Here is a 16,167-nt window from a genome sequence, read left to right as displayed (position 1 = left end):
TGAAACAAATATATATTAAAATCTTAGGGTGTGTGACGCCAAAAAAAAACAAAAAACAAAAAAACAATGGCACTGTCTACAAATTAAAGGGTTATGTGTCTTCTGGTATAAATCCCTTTCATTCAAGTTGATTGCTTACGTAAGTCAGATTTAAAATGATCTACATGCAAATGATGCTTCTTTGTGTCATAAAGAGGCAGATAAGCCTTCTTTAATCAGCATAAAACAAACGCCGAGAGAAAGAGTACCGTTCATCAACTTTCACAAGACAAAAGACCAACATGTTTCCTAATTCTAGCTTAGAAATGCCAAACAGGAATAGTGCTGATCATAACAACACCAATCAAGACTGCCTCGCAAGAGAGTCGACTACGCAAGCCGAAATTGTTTTCAAAGCTCTGGCTTATTTCATCATTCTCCTGGTTTCTTTAGTTGGAAATCTCTTGATTTTATCAATAACTTACAGAAACAAGCAGTTGAGAAAGTCGATCAACTTCTTTGTTTTCAACATGGCCGTGTCCGACCTGTTCAACCCGTTGACCATCATGCCTATCCAAATCGTTCACATCATTTCAGGTTCTGATTCTTGGAATGTCGACAATCCGCGGATGCTGGGAAACATTTTGTGCAAACTTTGCTACTTTCTTCCTGATGTTTCTCTCATTGTTTCTATCGAAAGCCTCCTGTTGATATCAATGGACAGGTTCGTCGCTGCTATCTTCCCACTTTGTACCAAACTCGAGTCATTGAAAGCGCGCTCAATCAGCATTCTGTGTATATGGATCGTCGCCATTGCAGTCCATGCACCTTATTTTTACACTTTTAGTCTGAAAGTAAACCCGCGTGACAATAAAACATATTGCAAGTCATCTTGGCGCCCGGCATTTGACCATGTGGAGACAAACAAGAGATTTGTAACGGCAACTTTCATTACTTTTATCCTGGTGCCCATCTGTGTCTTTGCTATCGTTTATGGCACTATTGCACGTGTTTTGAAAAAGAAAAACACGCAACTTAAGCAGCAGCTATCTTATCGCCAACGCTATCAAGAACACCAGCTTAGAAAAATTGTACGAATGTCTGTGGCTTTAATAATCTCATTCATTGTTTGTTTGATTCCACAGCTTTCTTTCTTGTTCGCTCGAATTTTTTTGTGGAATTGGGAAGAACCAGCCATTTGTAGTTTTCGCACGGTTATTCCATTCATAGCAATGTTTATGATGCACTCCTGGAGTGCTGTGAATCCTTGCGTCTGTTTAATATCTAATAAGATCTATTTCAACAGTTTTAGAAAAATTCTGCATTTATCTAAATAACCTGGCGTTACTTAACAAGAAGAAAAAAGCGAGACGAAAAATGGTCTTTTTCATGTTCCTTTACCCGAATGGCGACACCTGGAAAAAAATCATTTTCAAATTAAAGGATATTTCTCATGGATTTGAAATTTAAATTTTAAACGGAATATAATTACTTCCTTCTCTTGACATACGCTCATCTTTTGATAAAATCGTTCGGTGAATAAAAGGTAATTTAATTTATCGATCATATCAAGTTTAATTTTCAGCTCAAAGGATTCACCTTTAAGGAGAACTGACCAACTTCCGTGATGCATCACATCCAAAGTTGAAGAGATCGGGAGCTAATTTTCACATAACTCTTTACTAGTAAAATAAATCAAATAACAGCTCTAAACCAAACAGTTTTTTCACTGATTATTGTTTTCAGAATTCCAGAATCTGACCGCAGGGCCTCTTTCTGCGATTGGTAAAAAACTATACTAAGGGCCTCCTCTTGCGTACTTTGCCTTAACACGTACTCTTATCATGTCATAAAGCTTGCTTATTAATTAAAAAAGAAAAAAGCCGCGGTGTCTTAATTTTTGCGATTTTGCTAACAGCATGAATAAAAGGTGTCAAAAAAAATGAATTAATGACACAAAAACTAATGTCACTTGTCGCTATTATGGATCGTGCGCCTTCTCCTTGCCTTTCGTGTTGATGCGCTCTTTCTTCTAATCATACAACAGAAACAAAGTACAATTCCTTAATGTTGATCATTGTAGTAGAGATCAGAGTTATGCTCTGTCGCAGAAAACCATGTTAACTGTTTTAAATTCTGTTTTGTTGTGGTTTTCAGTGTCTAAGTCACTGTATTATGTGGCATGTAAAAATTAAAATCTGTAGCTTGGATTCGTAGACCATCTGCCTGTTAATGCCGGTCAGATTGTTTAAAAACGAAATCGCAAAATTTAGTTCCTTCTCCAGGATTCCGAGTCCACTTCCGCGAAATTACGTTTATGAAAAAAAAAAAAAACAAAAAAACAAAAAAAAACAAAAAAACAAAAAAAACTATGAAGTAGCTAATTTCAAAATACTTAAACCAAACTAATTAACAAAAAATTTTGACAATGCGACACTGCAGCAATGCGACAAACAAACTCGACAGTGTGACATTGCAGCAATGCGACAAACAAATTTGACAATGCGACATAGTCGCAACCAGCTCGAGTGAAAGTGCAAGTCAATCGCTACCCCATATGAAAACAGTAACGCCCAAATTTCCGGAGATGCGATACACAAATGCAAACTGAAAGGAGGACAAGCGCTAATCAAACCAAAAAAGACGTGCAGCATATGTCAAAACTGACCTACCTGAAGGTGATACGTGTAATTTAAACAGAAACGTCCGGTAACAGGCAAACGCTATCGCCCAAATTTAGTATGAAGCGACACCAGCCACCTTAAAATGGTAACTTGATTTAAAATGCCACTAGCGAAGGCCACAGAGAAAAGCTAAAACTAACGGTTCAGACGGGGGTGCTCTGCACCATTCTTCAAGAAATCTTGAAGAATTGTTAACAAAGACGGTGGCATTAGCTGAATTGTGAAAATTTTAGGTAGATCTGATTGATTTATTTAGGTCAATGCAGTGGAGGAGTAAAAAGAGTGTCTGTCAGGGGCTGCTGATATCTCAGTTATCGGTTTCTTTTTTGACATTTTCTCAGCTATGAGTTAAAATATTAACCAGATTGCATTAACGAGGTTGCGTGAATTTTGAGAAGTCATAATCAGAGACCAATGTCACCAGGAAGTTCACATTGCATTTAATTCTGTCGGCTGTCTGAGAAAAAAAACAATCATTATGAGATTATTTACCAGAACAACAATACAAGTCAAACACTACTTTAAATAAAGTCACGATTGCTTCCTTTTGTAACTTTGCATTTGCTACGTATACTCGACAAAGTTTTTGAAATTTTGAGATTGTGTTTTTTAAACATTATACACAGTTCTGAGAGCTGAGGTCATTTTTGTGAAGCCTTAACACGTTTGTTCGGAAACTTTTGAGACGCCTTATAGGAAATCTTGACATTTGTAGATGTCGTTTTGAAATTCTCTTACAGGGATATTTTCGAAATTTTGTAGAAGCTCGTAGACGTTGTTTGGAATTTGTTGGTGTGGGTTTTAAAGTTTATTCATGTCTTTTTAGATCTGTAGGAACTTATTTGAAATTATAAGTTCGCTCATTTGAGAAATTTGTTTTTAGATGTGTAGGCAACTTTTTGGGAACGCCTGTTTTGAAATTTGGTGGACGCATCTTTTGAAGTCTTGCACACAGCTTTTCAAATTTTGTAAACTGTTTTTTTGAATTTGATAGCTGCCTTTTCTAAATGATTAACACGTTCTTTCCCATGGAAACTGTACCTTTGGCAAAATCTCTACCAAGAAAGAACCAATCGGAACGCCTAGATTTACCTTAAGACTACCTTGCCATATACTAAATTGCCCAATAAGTAATAGTAATTGGACTGAATGGAGTACAATTCAGGGAGTAATCGCGCAAGTAATTTCAAAATCGGACGAGCGCGAAGCGCGAGGCCCATTTGAAATTACGAGCACGATTACTCCCTGAATTGTACGACACTAGGTCCAATTACTAATTAATCGTTTCTATAACGAATGTCGGAATTAAAAATGTCTTTTGGGAACTTCTTTTGAACCAAAACGTCTATAGCGCTTTTCATAAGTTTTAAAAACTTAAGGAAACATTGCGAAGGAAGCCATTAAGGCGCGCGTAATTGACGTGCGAATCACGTGGGTATCCAATTACAGGTATCCAATTACAAAAAGTTCAAATTGGATACCCATAATTGGACACCCACGTGATCGCGCACCGATTACGTGGCAAATAGCCGCGCGGAGAACCAATCACGATCGAGAATTTTTTTATAGATACGATTATGGTTAAAATGCTAAAAGTTACTGCGGGAAACATTTCTGTATAACACTTTTTATCGTTATTTATAACATAACTAAAGCAAAGCGCGCGCTCTGATTGCTTAATTTAGCGTCTACTATTTGCCCATGGGTGTATGCTGCTGACGTGTGTGCTAATGTTTACAAAGCAAATCTTTTGACAGACATTGTTTCCAAAGTAATGGCCGACGTCCTTCTCTTAGAAATGCGAAACTGTCTTCACAGTTGTGTGAAGATGAAACTTTATTGAGTTACTGGTGTGCAGTCAGTCGTCATGAATGAATTTTCGCGCGCTTGTTTTCTCTTTTCATGTAAGACTACACGAACATTTTTTTGTGATGTAGCTCAATAAAAGGACTTCTGTTGTTCCAATGTCTCAATGTTATGTTATAAAACAAATGGTAAACGCCATAGCGTGTACTATTGAGTTATGGATGCACTTGGGAGGTTTGCTAAACACTCAAGAAGCTAGAGTCGCACTCGGCTATCGCCTCGTGCGACTCTTACGTTTCTTTCGTGCTTAGCAACCTCCCGCGTGCATCCATAACTCAATAGTACACGCTATGGCGTTTACCATTTGTTAATTTGCGCTTCCATGGTGGCCATATTTTCCAAGGCTGCTCTGTCAGTATTTGGCTTTAATCGATGATAGTTTTGATTAAGCGTCTCCATTATTTCTACAGGTTTAACATTCTTATGTAACGACAATTAATAATCAGTTGGCGATCTTTGCAATGCTTCTTTGAACAATTTGAAAGCTTAAAATTTGATTTTTTTTTTTATTATTTCGATTTGTTTGCTGAAGATTTTGAATTTCCGTGTGATATGACGTCATAAATGAATGTGTTATCGCCTAAAATGAACAACTTCGGATATTTGGCACTACGTTAGTGAATGACATAAAATAACTATTTAGAAGGGATCCGGAGGGACGAGTTTTTGCCCCCTTTTCCCTCCCCGGACGAAAATACACTATAGGTTTGGAGCAAATGCTCTTATGTATCTTGAATTTACAGACCACGAATAGCTCAGTAATGTAAACACTATTTCATGTTTCAAAATGGTGGATCTAAGTATTGAAATGTTTTGTATACAGCCTTTTGTGAAATTTAAAATACTGAGCCTTAAATTTTGAATTTTTTTAGACCTCTTTTGAAAAATTTCAGACGAAATTTATCTGAAAATTATTTCTTTTCCCGGTTATGCTACGTTTGGCTTATTTTTAAAATAAGGAGTTTCTCTTGCCTGCTGGCATGTGGGGCAGGGCATGAAGCGACCAGGAATATTTTTACTCCCTCCTGGATACTACTCCATTGCGGTGTTACCCCAAGCATTAAATTTGCTGGTATCCATTGTTACACCTGGGTGTAGAGAGGCACGAACCCGGACCGCTCGATCCGGATTCGAGCACACTAGCCATGAGGCCACCGCGCTTCCACACAGTTGGGGAAAGTACGGTTGCATTTCGCTAAACAAGGCAGCCAAAAATGCAGCATCATGGAACACTGTTCCTCATCAGTAAAACCGAGCAGTATAGTTGCGGAAGATTGATAAAACTTACATCGAGATGACTGACTACTAATATTAAAATTCTTCCATGGTTGTTGCTTGAGTGAGGGAAAATTGTGCAGCATTTGAATTTGAACTCTTTTCTCACCAGTACGTTTTCTGCAAGCTGATTATCGTAAAAGTAAAACGAATGTTTCGTATTAACTGTAACAAGACGCTCTGCACTTATTACACGATTTCAATTACAAAATTGAAAAAATCAGTAAATGAGCTTTTAAAGTTATGGCAAACTTCTATAGTCACTAAATGTGCCAGATGTTACTATAAATATATGACTGGATTTATATGAAAACCGTGTTAATGCTTTGCACCAAATCACCATATGCACTTTGATTTCACGACTCCTAAACGCCTTAAAATAACTCCATGTGATGAAGAAAACCAAATAGAAAAAAGAGCAGATAATGGAGGATAAGAGAGTGGAGGGAAAAAAAAGACTGACATACCTTTTAATTTTTATGTCGTCTACTTTGGAGTCTCGCGAGAAAAACAGGCTTGAGCAGGGGGCGATTTCTTTGACAATGTTTTCGTAAATCCACACATATGTATTAGTGCTAATTGATAACAAATTTTAAGATGAATTTGCATAAAAAACGTGCAATCTTTTAATAGCCACTCGACCGAGGCATTATCAGCTGGCGACCTTTATGCACACTTAAGTTTTTTGTTTGGGTGTAGTTACCCTCAATGATCGATGCGATAAGTGTTCTTCACTGATAATGGAAAGATTTATTTTGCTCCGCTCATCCGGCATGGGACATCGCGGCTCTATCTCGACATTGTTAGTAATGAATACACTTTTATAGATGATCCTCCATTTCCAGAAATTGCATTACCGGAAGAACTCAACGCCATAACGTCGCGATGTATCTTCTAGATGTCTCGATCCATTTTCAATTTGAACGCTCCGTATTTTCCGATGAGCTAATAACCTAAAGCTCTGAAATTTCAGAGAGTGTCGACAAGAATCTCAGATTGTCTCGTAAAAACACAATACTTTCTCATCCCAAATTGCTTTAACGCATTCCAGATTCTTCTGAGATAGCGTTTGCCACGATCTAGCTTGTTTCCATAGAGGTAAAGCTCTTCCTCCGTGGTTAGGTATTACTACTGTTACTACGAGATTTTAGGACCATACGAACACTGCGCATATATAAACTTAAAGCAGATACATGGATTCACTATGCAATGACACAAAGCAAAGAGAAACGCAAATTGAGTAAATATTGTAAAGCCTAAACTGCAATGTGGAATTGAACTCGGAAAGTAAAGAAGCAGAAACTGAAAGGCAATAAAAGGTGGCCAACACAACGCAAAGCCAAAACGATCACCACAGACATCTTCAGCAGTATTAATTTCGGTCCTTTTCTTGTGTTGTTGACTTGCAAAGGAAGTACGGCAAGACTCCATTTTGTCGTCTTGTAGTCTCAAGAGCGTTATAGTCTGAAGTATGCACACTGTTACTAGTGGCACAATCAGAATAGTAACTAGTAACTTAGTGTAGTAGCCAGTGTGGGTTGACTCATGATTGAAGGCCGGCTCCCAGTTTTTGATATGAAGAGTTTCGCCATTGACTGCATCCAAACGGAAAGTGTACACAGTATTTGCTAATGGTGCCTCATATGCATGATCCAGCAAGCATATACATATGTTAGCTCGAGTTTGTGGCCTCGTTTAATGTTTTTCGAGTTGAAAATTACTACATATTGAAATCAAGTGGGTGGGGACTAGAAAAGAGTGAGTTACCATTGGAACAAAATTTTTAATAGCCGCAGGTGTGTTACCTGTAGAACTATTAGCCTACCACGTTTCAATGGTTTCTGCTGCAAATTGACCGAGATACGTGATATAATATTGGGGTGAGTGTATGACGTCATCAGTTATCTCATTTGCATATTTTACACATTTTTCAAACTTAAATATCTCTGGAACTAATGCAGATATTCGCAAACGGTAAACGAAGTTTTTATTCTTTCATGGAATTCTACGTGATACAGCTAAAAAAAATCAAGGGGTAAACGTTTGATCATAGTACCACTTTAAGTGTGACATCGCCACCTTCAAAAAATGTGTTTAGAAATTTATAACATGCCATACTGCCGATCAGAATACAGGAAAGTCGTTGCATAGTGCACGGTATTATACCCAACTTTGCCATCGTGCGCTTCGCGTATGTCGGGTATGATTGTGTTGGCCACTGTATTTTCTATGGCGTGGTATAAAGTACGATATACAACGCTTTCCCGTTGAATTTTCTTGGTATGCACATGAGCCTTTGATTTTAAGTGGTACAGTCGACCCCCGATAACTTGAACATTCAAGGGAAATTGAAAAAGGTTCGAGTTATCGCGAGTTGAGAGAAAATGACCGGAAATAAGGAAAAAAAACGGTGTTTAATGTTTTTCTATTGTACATTTTAATCAAGTTTAATCACAGACTACAGAAGTCGAGTGAAAATAAAACAATACATCTCTAAATTACTGTATAAATCGGAGCGTAACGTAATGTGAAAAATACAACAAAGGAAAGCAGCAGGGAGAAGTCCATGAACTGTGAACTGTACAGGTTTTTTCACAGGCAGCTTCAAAACAAATTTAATGTTTTGGACTACAGTATACTGTTTGCTTTGACTTGTCACGTATTGACAGACGTGGTTCGGGTTATCGAGGTTAAACTATAAAGAAAATGACCTGAAGGGTAACGAAAATTGCTCCGAATTAGCGGGAGGTTCGGGTTATGACCAGTTTTCGAGGGTTCGAAGTTGCCGAGGGTAAAATTACAGTAAATGTATGACGGTAATCCAGGGGAAATCAATTTTGGTTAGAACTAGCGCGAGGTTCGAGTTAGCGAGGATTCTAGTTATCGGGAGTCGACTGTATTCAGTGTTAACACCTCAGGTGTCAATAGAATAAGAAGGTGCTATTCCGTGACTATATGATAATAAAATTAGTTCCTGTTTATCGGCTAAAAGAGAATTTGCGTTTTGAATTGTAAAAACTGATGGTTCCTCTTCCATTTCTTAAACAGATATTTAAGTTTCTTCCATTTATCTCTAGTGGTGAAAAAAAGAAGCAGATCATCCGTGTGTTTGGGGGAAAGAAAAGTTGGCCATGGCATAAAAAGTAAAATTTTCAAAATAAACGTAAAGCACCACAATCAAATTCAAAACTGTCTGTACAAACGATCAAGTTTTTGTTTAAACATACACACTGCTAGGTTAATGGCCGGTCCACAATACGCCGAAGAAAGCTGAAACGGTGGCAACAATTACCAGCGACAGAAATACACGAGCGCACCCTTGAATGTTAGGGTTGATTACGCGATTGTCGTGACGTCATCGTTTTTGAAAAGCTCTGCTTTCAAGATGTTTTCCGGCCATACTAACGCAAGGTGGCGTTTTCGAATTCCTCCAGCTTAAAGAGAGTTTCCAAAACGGTCAGAGATAAACGTAGACTGCGGACTGAACGTAAATTGTAAACTGCAGACTGTAGACGTTTCAACTGAATCGTGTTACCATTTCCATAATTGAGAGAGCGTTATTCAGGCTAACCCGAGTGATATTCAGGTTAACCTGAGTGATATTCTGTCTAACCGGAGTAATCTTCAGGCTAACCGAAGTGCAGAATTACACGACATGGCGTGTGAATTTGCGTGCGCAGTAAGGATGCGCAGAAACAATCAGCCCTGACGTTCTTAAAAAGTCTGTAGTCTACAGTCTACATTTATTTGACCCCTGGTCTGCAGTCTGCATTTTATCCCCGGTCTGAAGTCAGCAAGTCTGTATTGTGCGCTCGGTAGTGTGGACCAAGGCAAATACAAACCGGGGGGAACGGCAGGGGTGAGGAACGGTGTCGTGACTACTGTAAATGAGTCATAATAAATTGCACTCGAACTGTTATACGCCTGAGATTGTCTCCCTCTAGTGTTTTAGCTAGTTTTCAGCAACTTTTTTCGGGACTCAAGTTGCCTCGACTCTCAATTCACCACTCGTTTATCACTGTGTAACCCACTGTTCTTCATCCGCTACTCCCAATGGCTATCCCCCACCTGTCACGTCTCATCTCGTATCACTAACAATTCACCACCCATCCTAATATTTCTGTTCACTCTCAGTTTTCCCAATATTTGAAGTTCATCGCTGTTTGACCACCTCCTTGACATGCCTGAGTCAAAATACATTGCAGAACAGAATATACATATTATTAAAGAATCGAAGCAAGTCATGAAACAATTAATCAATAAATGGACACACATCAGATCACATCAAAAATCCTTTTAATCTAGTCAGATGCGAAAAAATATTTAGAGTCATGCGCGTGAATCGAAGTTGAATCTATCAGGACGTCAGATCAGAGCGGCAGGTCTGTTCTGGAGATGAGGGGCAGGAGTGATAGAGGGTAGGGGGTGAGGGGTAGTTGGTGAGTTGTAGGAGGTGATCGATGTAGGAGGAGGTTGGGATTGGGTGCGATACGTCGAGGTTCAGGTGTGTATGAATCGTAAGGGATAAGGGATTAGTAACTAGACCTTGCATACAGCTGGCGCGCCTGAAATTTGAATTGACCAATTAGGATTCAGCAGGCGAGAAAAACTTTACTCTCCTGACGGAGTCCTGACATCAATGTAACAGGAAAGGCATTGAAACCAGGGAAATTTTCTCACTGGAGGTGGCATTAACTATTCACGAAAGCGGATTTACAATTCCAAAAACCATATCGGATTGTAAAAAGTGAAAAATACGAAACATTTTGTGTCTCCAAGCTTCTCATGGTCTCTAATTTGGCGCCAAAAATGGGTCGCCGCCGACTCGCTCTTAGTTTGTCGAGTATCACCAGGTAGAATAATAGTTGTCCTATTTTGAACGAAATATGCTGTTCCTCGTCAAATTGAACCCGGAATTCTCAAGTTAACTATTAGAAGAGGCCAAAGCAGCTCAAGCATTGTCTTTATTTTTGTTGTAAAAGGCTATTATCGTGTCGTTTCTGTAGGACAGCTCAGTTTTGTCTCAGCGCTCGTTCTGCGGGCGCAGCCGCCGTAAGAAGGGTAAGTGGCAGGTGGGAGTTGGAGATTGCGACAAGGTTGAGGAGCAGTGGGAGTATGAGATGAGAGACGGGTGGTGAATAGAGATATGGGGACAGGAAATGATTCGTGGGGGGAGTATAGGAGCGGACTTCATCTACATTGTAAAGTTACCGTTACTACTCCCAAGTGCCTGTGAAACAAATGTTTCCAGTTTCCCCGGGCTCGAAACATGCTTTGCAGGCAAAACAGGCGATTCTGGTTGTTGGAAAACATTTCTTATTTTTGTGTCACGAGTCTGACTGAGTCTTATTTTTGTGTCACGAGTCTGACCCCCCACCCCCTACCCCCAACCCTTAACCTCCACCGAACCTTGAACACGCTGGGTAACTGGAATATTCTATTGGTCGTTGAGAGTCTGGGCGCTAGTTTAATCACTGTAATTTAATGGCGTCCTCCGTGTGATTTGCTGTCGAAGTTGTTGTCGCTTGTTTTTAAGGTAAGAGAGTCTATAACAATACTTTTCTTATGTCTAGCTAAGCTATAGATTATGAAAAACAATGAAAAAAAAAAAAGTGTTTGTGTTTTGCAATGTAGAATACGGTAGACACTAGTTCGTGAACTTGTCCCGCCAATTTAGTCAATCGAACGTTCGGAAATCGAACTCAATCCGTAGATTGAGTTCGATTGAGTTTGGTAATCGCACTGAATCGAACACCAAAGCTTGTGTGAGTTCGATTTCGAAACCAACCGAACAATTTAAACCTAATCGAACTCACTCCATTAGATTGTGTTCGATTGCGTTCAGTGAATAAATTCGCGTGAACAAAGGCCACTAGCATGTTGTGTGGTCTGACAGCTCACTTGGTGACTCAAGGTGTAAGCTGTGGTGAACGTACAAACAAAGCAAGCCCATCGTTAACAAGTTTTTCTTGTTTGTTCGATAACAACTTTATGTGCTTGCAGTACATTTTGATGGCATTTCTTCTTGAATACAACCATAAGTGTCTTTTTCTGCCAAGTGATCTTAGCGTTTACATGACACAGGGACACAACCAGTTCACATTAAAGGTGACCTAATTGTTTGCGCTCATGTACAACTCAAAAAGTGTGGCCTTTTTTGCCTATTTTCTTTAAAACTTTAATATCTTCAACCTCCTTCATGTCCAAGAGGCACTCATGGTAGCCTTTAACTATGCATTTTGAAGGTAACAACTCATAGTGCAGCTGAAACTATTTATTTGGGATGTCTACAGTTATGGAAAAACGTGTTATACTGAACTTGAGCCTCCAATAACTTGTTATTGATTAATTTCAACACCTCAAACACCAGTTTTCTTTTAAAAAATCAAGAGTTCAGAAATCAAACAAGCAATTGATTTCTTCTGGCCAATTTTGTTTGTTTGAGTTCAATTTAGTTTGATTGCTGAACTCAATCCATTTTACTGAGTTTGATCCTATTGGGCCTGGTTGATTATGCTGGAACTTTTAAGTGGACATTCTGACGCATTCTGCAATTGCTTTTTCCACAAAAAATTTGGAAAGTAAAGTTGGACATTTTGAAAAATGCAGAAGAATGATCATTGATCATTTTTCAAAGTGGTTATTAAATGTTGTGAGATGGTTTTAATCACTTCTACTGATTTGTGATGTGTCATGTTATATTGTCAACAATTAAGCTTACCATTGTTTACAGTAAAGTTGTACTTAAGCAAAATACTACTTTTTTCTGGGTAACCCAAAAACACTGAACCTCAGTCTGGGTATCCCTACTATGGACCGGTCCATGGACTACCCCTACGGACTACTACCCCTAAAATGGAATAAAAAAAAATAATAAAGTTTTCACTTATGGGCTGTCTAATAGATCACTTGTGTCTGCAAAATTTCAAACATTGCGCTATGCAAATGTAACAGACCTGGGCTCAGGCGTAAGTTATAATTATTATTACACATTGCTATTTCCTTTGCTGTTGCTATATATGAAAGACTTGGAAGCCTCAAAATTTGTAATTCTTCAGTGTTTTCAGGTTACCCCTTTTCTCCGCTAATTGTATTGTTGTGTGTTCTGACAAAAACAACTATGTGTGGTTAATAAAGTGACATGTAAACTATTTAAATAACTCTTCAAATTGTAGCAATAATGTGGAGTGGTGATGAATGTTGTTGTTGTTCTACATTTAGTTTCAGTTGTGACTCTGTAGTGAGCTCACTATGAATAACTTACCTTGAGATTATGCTTATCACAAAAAATCTCAGAACCCAGGTATTGCTTTGTTGTACAGAACAGGCTAAATTATTACTGTATACCTGATTATGGTTGTTTGATCTTCAATGAGCAAGAAAAGTGCTGAGACACTTAGAAGTAAAATTTGATTTGAGTGTCTTGCAAAAACTCCTCCTTCCCCATCCCTGCAAACAATGTTAATTTGTCTATAAATTCTATGCAGCCTATGCAGACCACAGTACCTACACCACATTGAACTGGGGTGAGGAGGAATCAGAGAATTAATGCTATCAATCAATTAGTCAATCAATCAATCAATCAATCAATCAATCAATCAATCAGTCAATCAATCAATCAGTCAATCAATCAATCAATCACCTTTTATTGTGCACTATTTACAGAATTAATTTACATCAGTATTATAAAATAAATGCAGTGTACAAGAAGAGTAATATATGTTGCATTTAGCTATGGGAAAAATTAAAAAAATATATGTACATGTGGTAACCAGAATAACCATTGGCTCTCGGGTTGGTTACCACTAAGTTAAGGTAAATGCAGAGAGCAAAAATACATTACACAGGAATACATTACTGAAAATACATTACAGAAATACAAGTGACTACTATTATTAATTAGATTTTAAGTATTTAAGAGGTGCTGCTTATACAGCTTCTTAAAGGAAATATATCAAAAGTTTTTTAGGCTAAGAGGAACTTATTCCCAAATTATTGATGCACAGAACTGGAATACTGATTGTCCAGGTGTAGTTGATATTCTTGACCTATAGAGCTTGAGCTTCTGTAATTGGAGACATTACAAAACTAAATGAAGGGCTTTTCTTTATGTACTGGATTGAGGTTGCATTGTTTTTGGTATGGGGCTATTAAATTGTCAGTTATCAATCAACATTAGCAAAAGACTGCTTGCACTGCTCACAGATATCAGTTTTATCAGTGCATGTTATACTATTCCTTATTCTTCTTGATGGGGTAATACAGCCTGTTGGCTTATGTTTTATTGAAGTACCAATTAATTTCCAGGTGGCATGAGGATATTTTTGTACAAGTCAAAATGTTTACTGAAGTAGGATTTTTTTGCTGGCTGCTTTTATCTGATTGAGTTTTATATTCAGATATTTTATCTGGGTCAGCTGAGAGGAAGTGTGTCTTATACATTATTTGTTTAGCTTGCATTAATTTGAGTATTGCATTTGATATTCATGTCTTTCTAAGCAGCTTTTACTTATTTCTGGATGCTGTTTTTTATTGGCACATGTTTGTCAACTACAGCTTTTATAGCTCCAGTTATATAGTTTGTCAGATCATTGATATAAGTGTTCCCATTTATAATAGCATTCCAGTCAATTGCACTAATATCTTGCTTATATAATTCTTGGTTAAAGTGACTATAATTCTTAATTGAATTTTATTTTTAGGATTATTTACTGACACGCCTACGAAGCTGATTTCCGTCTCGTAAACAGTCGATGCCATTTTTGACGATCGATACCATCATTGGTAACCAAGCCTTTCAGAATGGACGATGCTATATTTGCTTTAGTTTAGGCCTGGATAAGGTAGAAACTGGTTATAATTTGTTGATGGAGTAAAACGCATTCACCAAATGCTTAGTTGTTCACATTCACACTGGTATGCTTGCGATTAGCTTTTGTTTGATGGTTGGGGCAACTCTGTTATTAAAATTTAAGAAAGTCACGTTTTGTAATTAAATTTTGCGGAGATTTGGCGGAACAACCTGGTAGTGTAGTGGTATAAGAGGGACGTCTGGAAACAAAGGTTCTGGGTTCAATACTGGGTGGTTGCTTACAAATTTCCTTTTTTCTTTAATTTAGTAGACAAAAATTCGTTGATAGTTAAAATATATATATATTTCTAAGTGTTGCGAAAATGGCATCGACCGATTACGAGACGGACAACTGCGTCTAAGAAGCAAAATATGCTTGCAGGTGATCTGGGATGTCAATCAGACCGATGCTAGAAGTATTTTGGGCAGACGTGTTAGAAATTCTGGTGGGTTTGGTAATCACAGGAAGAAAACTGAATAAAACAAGTCTAAGTAATCTTCAGTCTTTTGGTGTCTGGTGCGTCTCAGAAAATCGATATTCATATCACCAAGGATACATATTTCATATTTTCTCGCTTCCTATTGATGATTTACTCGAGTTGCACTTAAAAGAGTCAATAGATACAACCAATTAGAACATGTTTTTCCCATGACATGGATCAATTTTAGCCCAGCAGGTTTCAACTAGGTGAATGACAAGTGTTATATCTGCAGGTCTGGCTATTGTTTTCAGAATGCTCTTGTAAATAGCAGCAGGATGAGCCAGTGTGATGAAAATTATAGAGGGTCGTACAGGGGGGGGGGGGGAGGGGGTGGGTGTCTGGCACGTTTTACGAACGGCAAAACTTGAGGATCACGGATCACAGATATAAAAATTTCGTTTTCCCGAATCACGAAAATAAGCAATAAGATACTCTTTTTAATGACCTGTTCTTACACTAGGAGCAGTGTTTGAAGAAAGTAAGGTCGCGAATGGCTAAGTCAAGGCTCCATATTACAAATCGCATACCTAAGTGACTCTCGATAATGGACTCTAACCATTCGGAGGACTTGCGTCTGAAAATCACGTAGAATAGGGTGGTAAAATCACGAATATCGGCTAATAATTCAGGTTCTTCACAGGTCACGCAAAACCTTCAGGTCATGAGTCACGAAGAATAATTTCCTAAATTCACGTTTCACGGAAAATAAAATCAGCTAATCATGCATCACGAGAATATCCCTGTACGACCCTCATTATAGTTGGGGAGGTCTATATTGGTTGTAGAGTTTGGATTTAGTTTTGTTTCTTTGAGTGCAAGAGTATCTGACTTTTTGTGTGGAGAGTACAAAATATCATCTAATAGAGACATGTTCTTCGGCAGACTTCTTGTGTTAAAGTGTCGCATAATGAGAGAGCTTTAGGTCCAGCATTATTTAAAATATCATTCATCTTAGAAATTGTAAAATAATCAGATTGTAGAACGGTGAGTATCAAGTCTGGGTCAGTCCCATCGTATTTGTCTGGATTAG

At 38.1% G+C, this 16,167-nt stretch overlaps 2 protein-coding genes across 2 annotated transcripts in view; both read left to right on the top strand.

Annotated features, from left to right (window-relative positions):
* Window positions 1-39: 39 nt before the first annotated feature.
* LOC145498484 (neuropeptide SIFamide receptor-like) lies at window positions 40-3,179 on the top strand. The gene is made up of 3 exons (XM_081478409.1): window positions 40-1,305; window positions 2,137-2,163; window positions 2,557-3,179. The coding sequence occupies exons 1-3, from the start codon at window positions 282-284 to the stop codon at window positions 2,673-2,675; spliced, it is 1,170 nt and encodes a 389-aa protein (XP_081334535.1). The 5' UTR covers window positions 40-281; the 3' UTR covers window positions 2,676-3,179.
* A 6,202-nt stretch (window positions 3,180-9,381) lies between these two features.
* LOC145498069 (uncharacterized) overlaps window positions 9,382-16,167 on the top strand; it is a 215,076-nt gene continuing 208,290 nt past the window's right edge. Inside the window, exon 1 of the mRNA XM_081477950.1 lies at window positions 9,382-10,132. The gene's annotated coding sequence lies outside the window, so the exon portion shown is untranslated. The remainder of the gene's footprint in view (window positions 10,133-16,167) is intronic.

Source organism: Orbicella franksi, chromosome 9, assembly GCF_964199315.1.
Source record: "Orbicella franksi chromosome 9, jaOrbFran1.1, whole genome shotgun sequence".
NCBI classification, from domain to species: Eukaryota; Metazoa; Cnidaria; class Anthozoa; order Scleractinia; family Merulinidae; genus Orbicella; species Orbicella franksi.
The sequence above is the reverse complement of the archived record's forward strand: the minus strand, read 5'-3'. Positions and strand labels throughout refer to the sequence as shown.

Bases quoted from the DNA above. Each gene is read 5' to 3' on its own strand.
- LOC145498484 (XM_081478409.1), top strand. From the start codon at position 282: ATGTTTCCTAATTCTAGCTTAGAAATGCCAAACAGGAATAGTGCTGAT. The intron at 1,306-2,136 runs TATCTAAATAAC...TGTGGTTTTCAG, and splicing joins TTTTAGAAAAATTCTGCATT to TGTCTAAGTCACTGTATTAT. The intron at 2,164-2,556 runs GTAAAAATTAAA...AGTAACGCCCAA, and splicing joins GTCACTGTATTATGTGGCAT to ATTTCCGGAGATGCGATACA.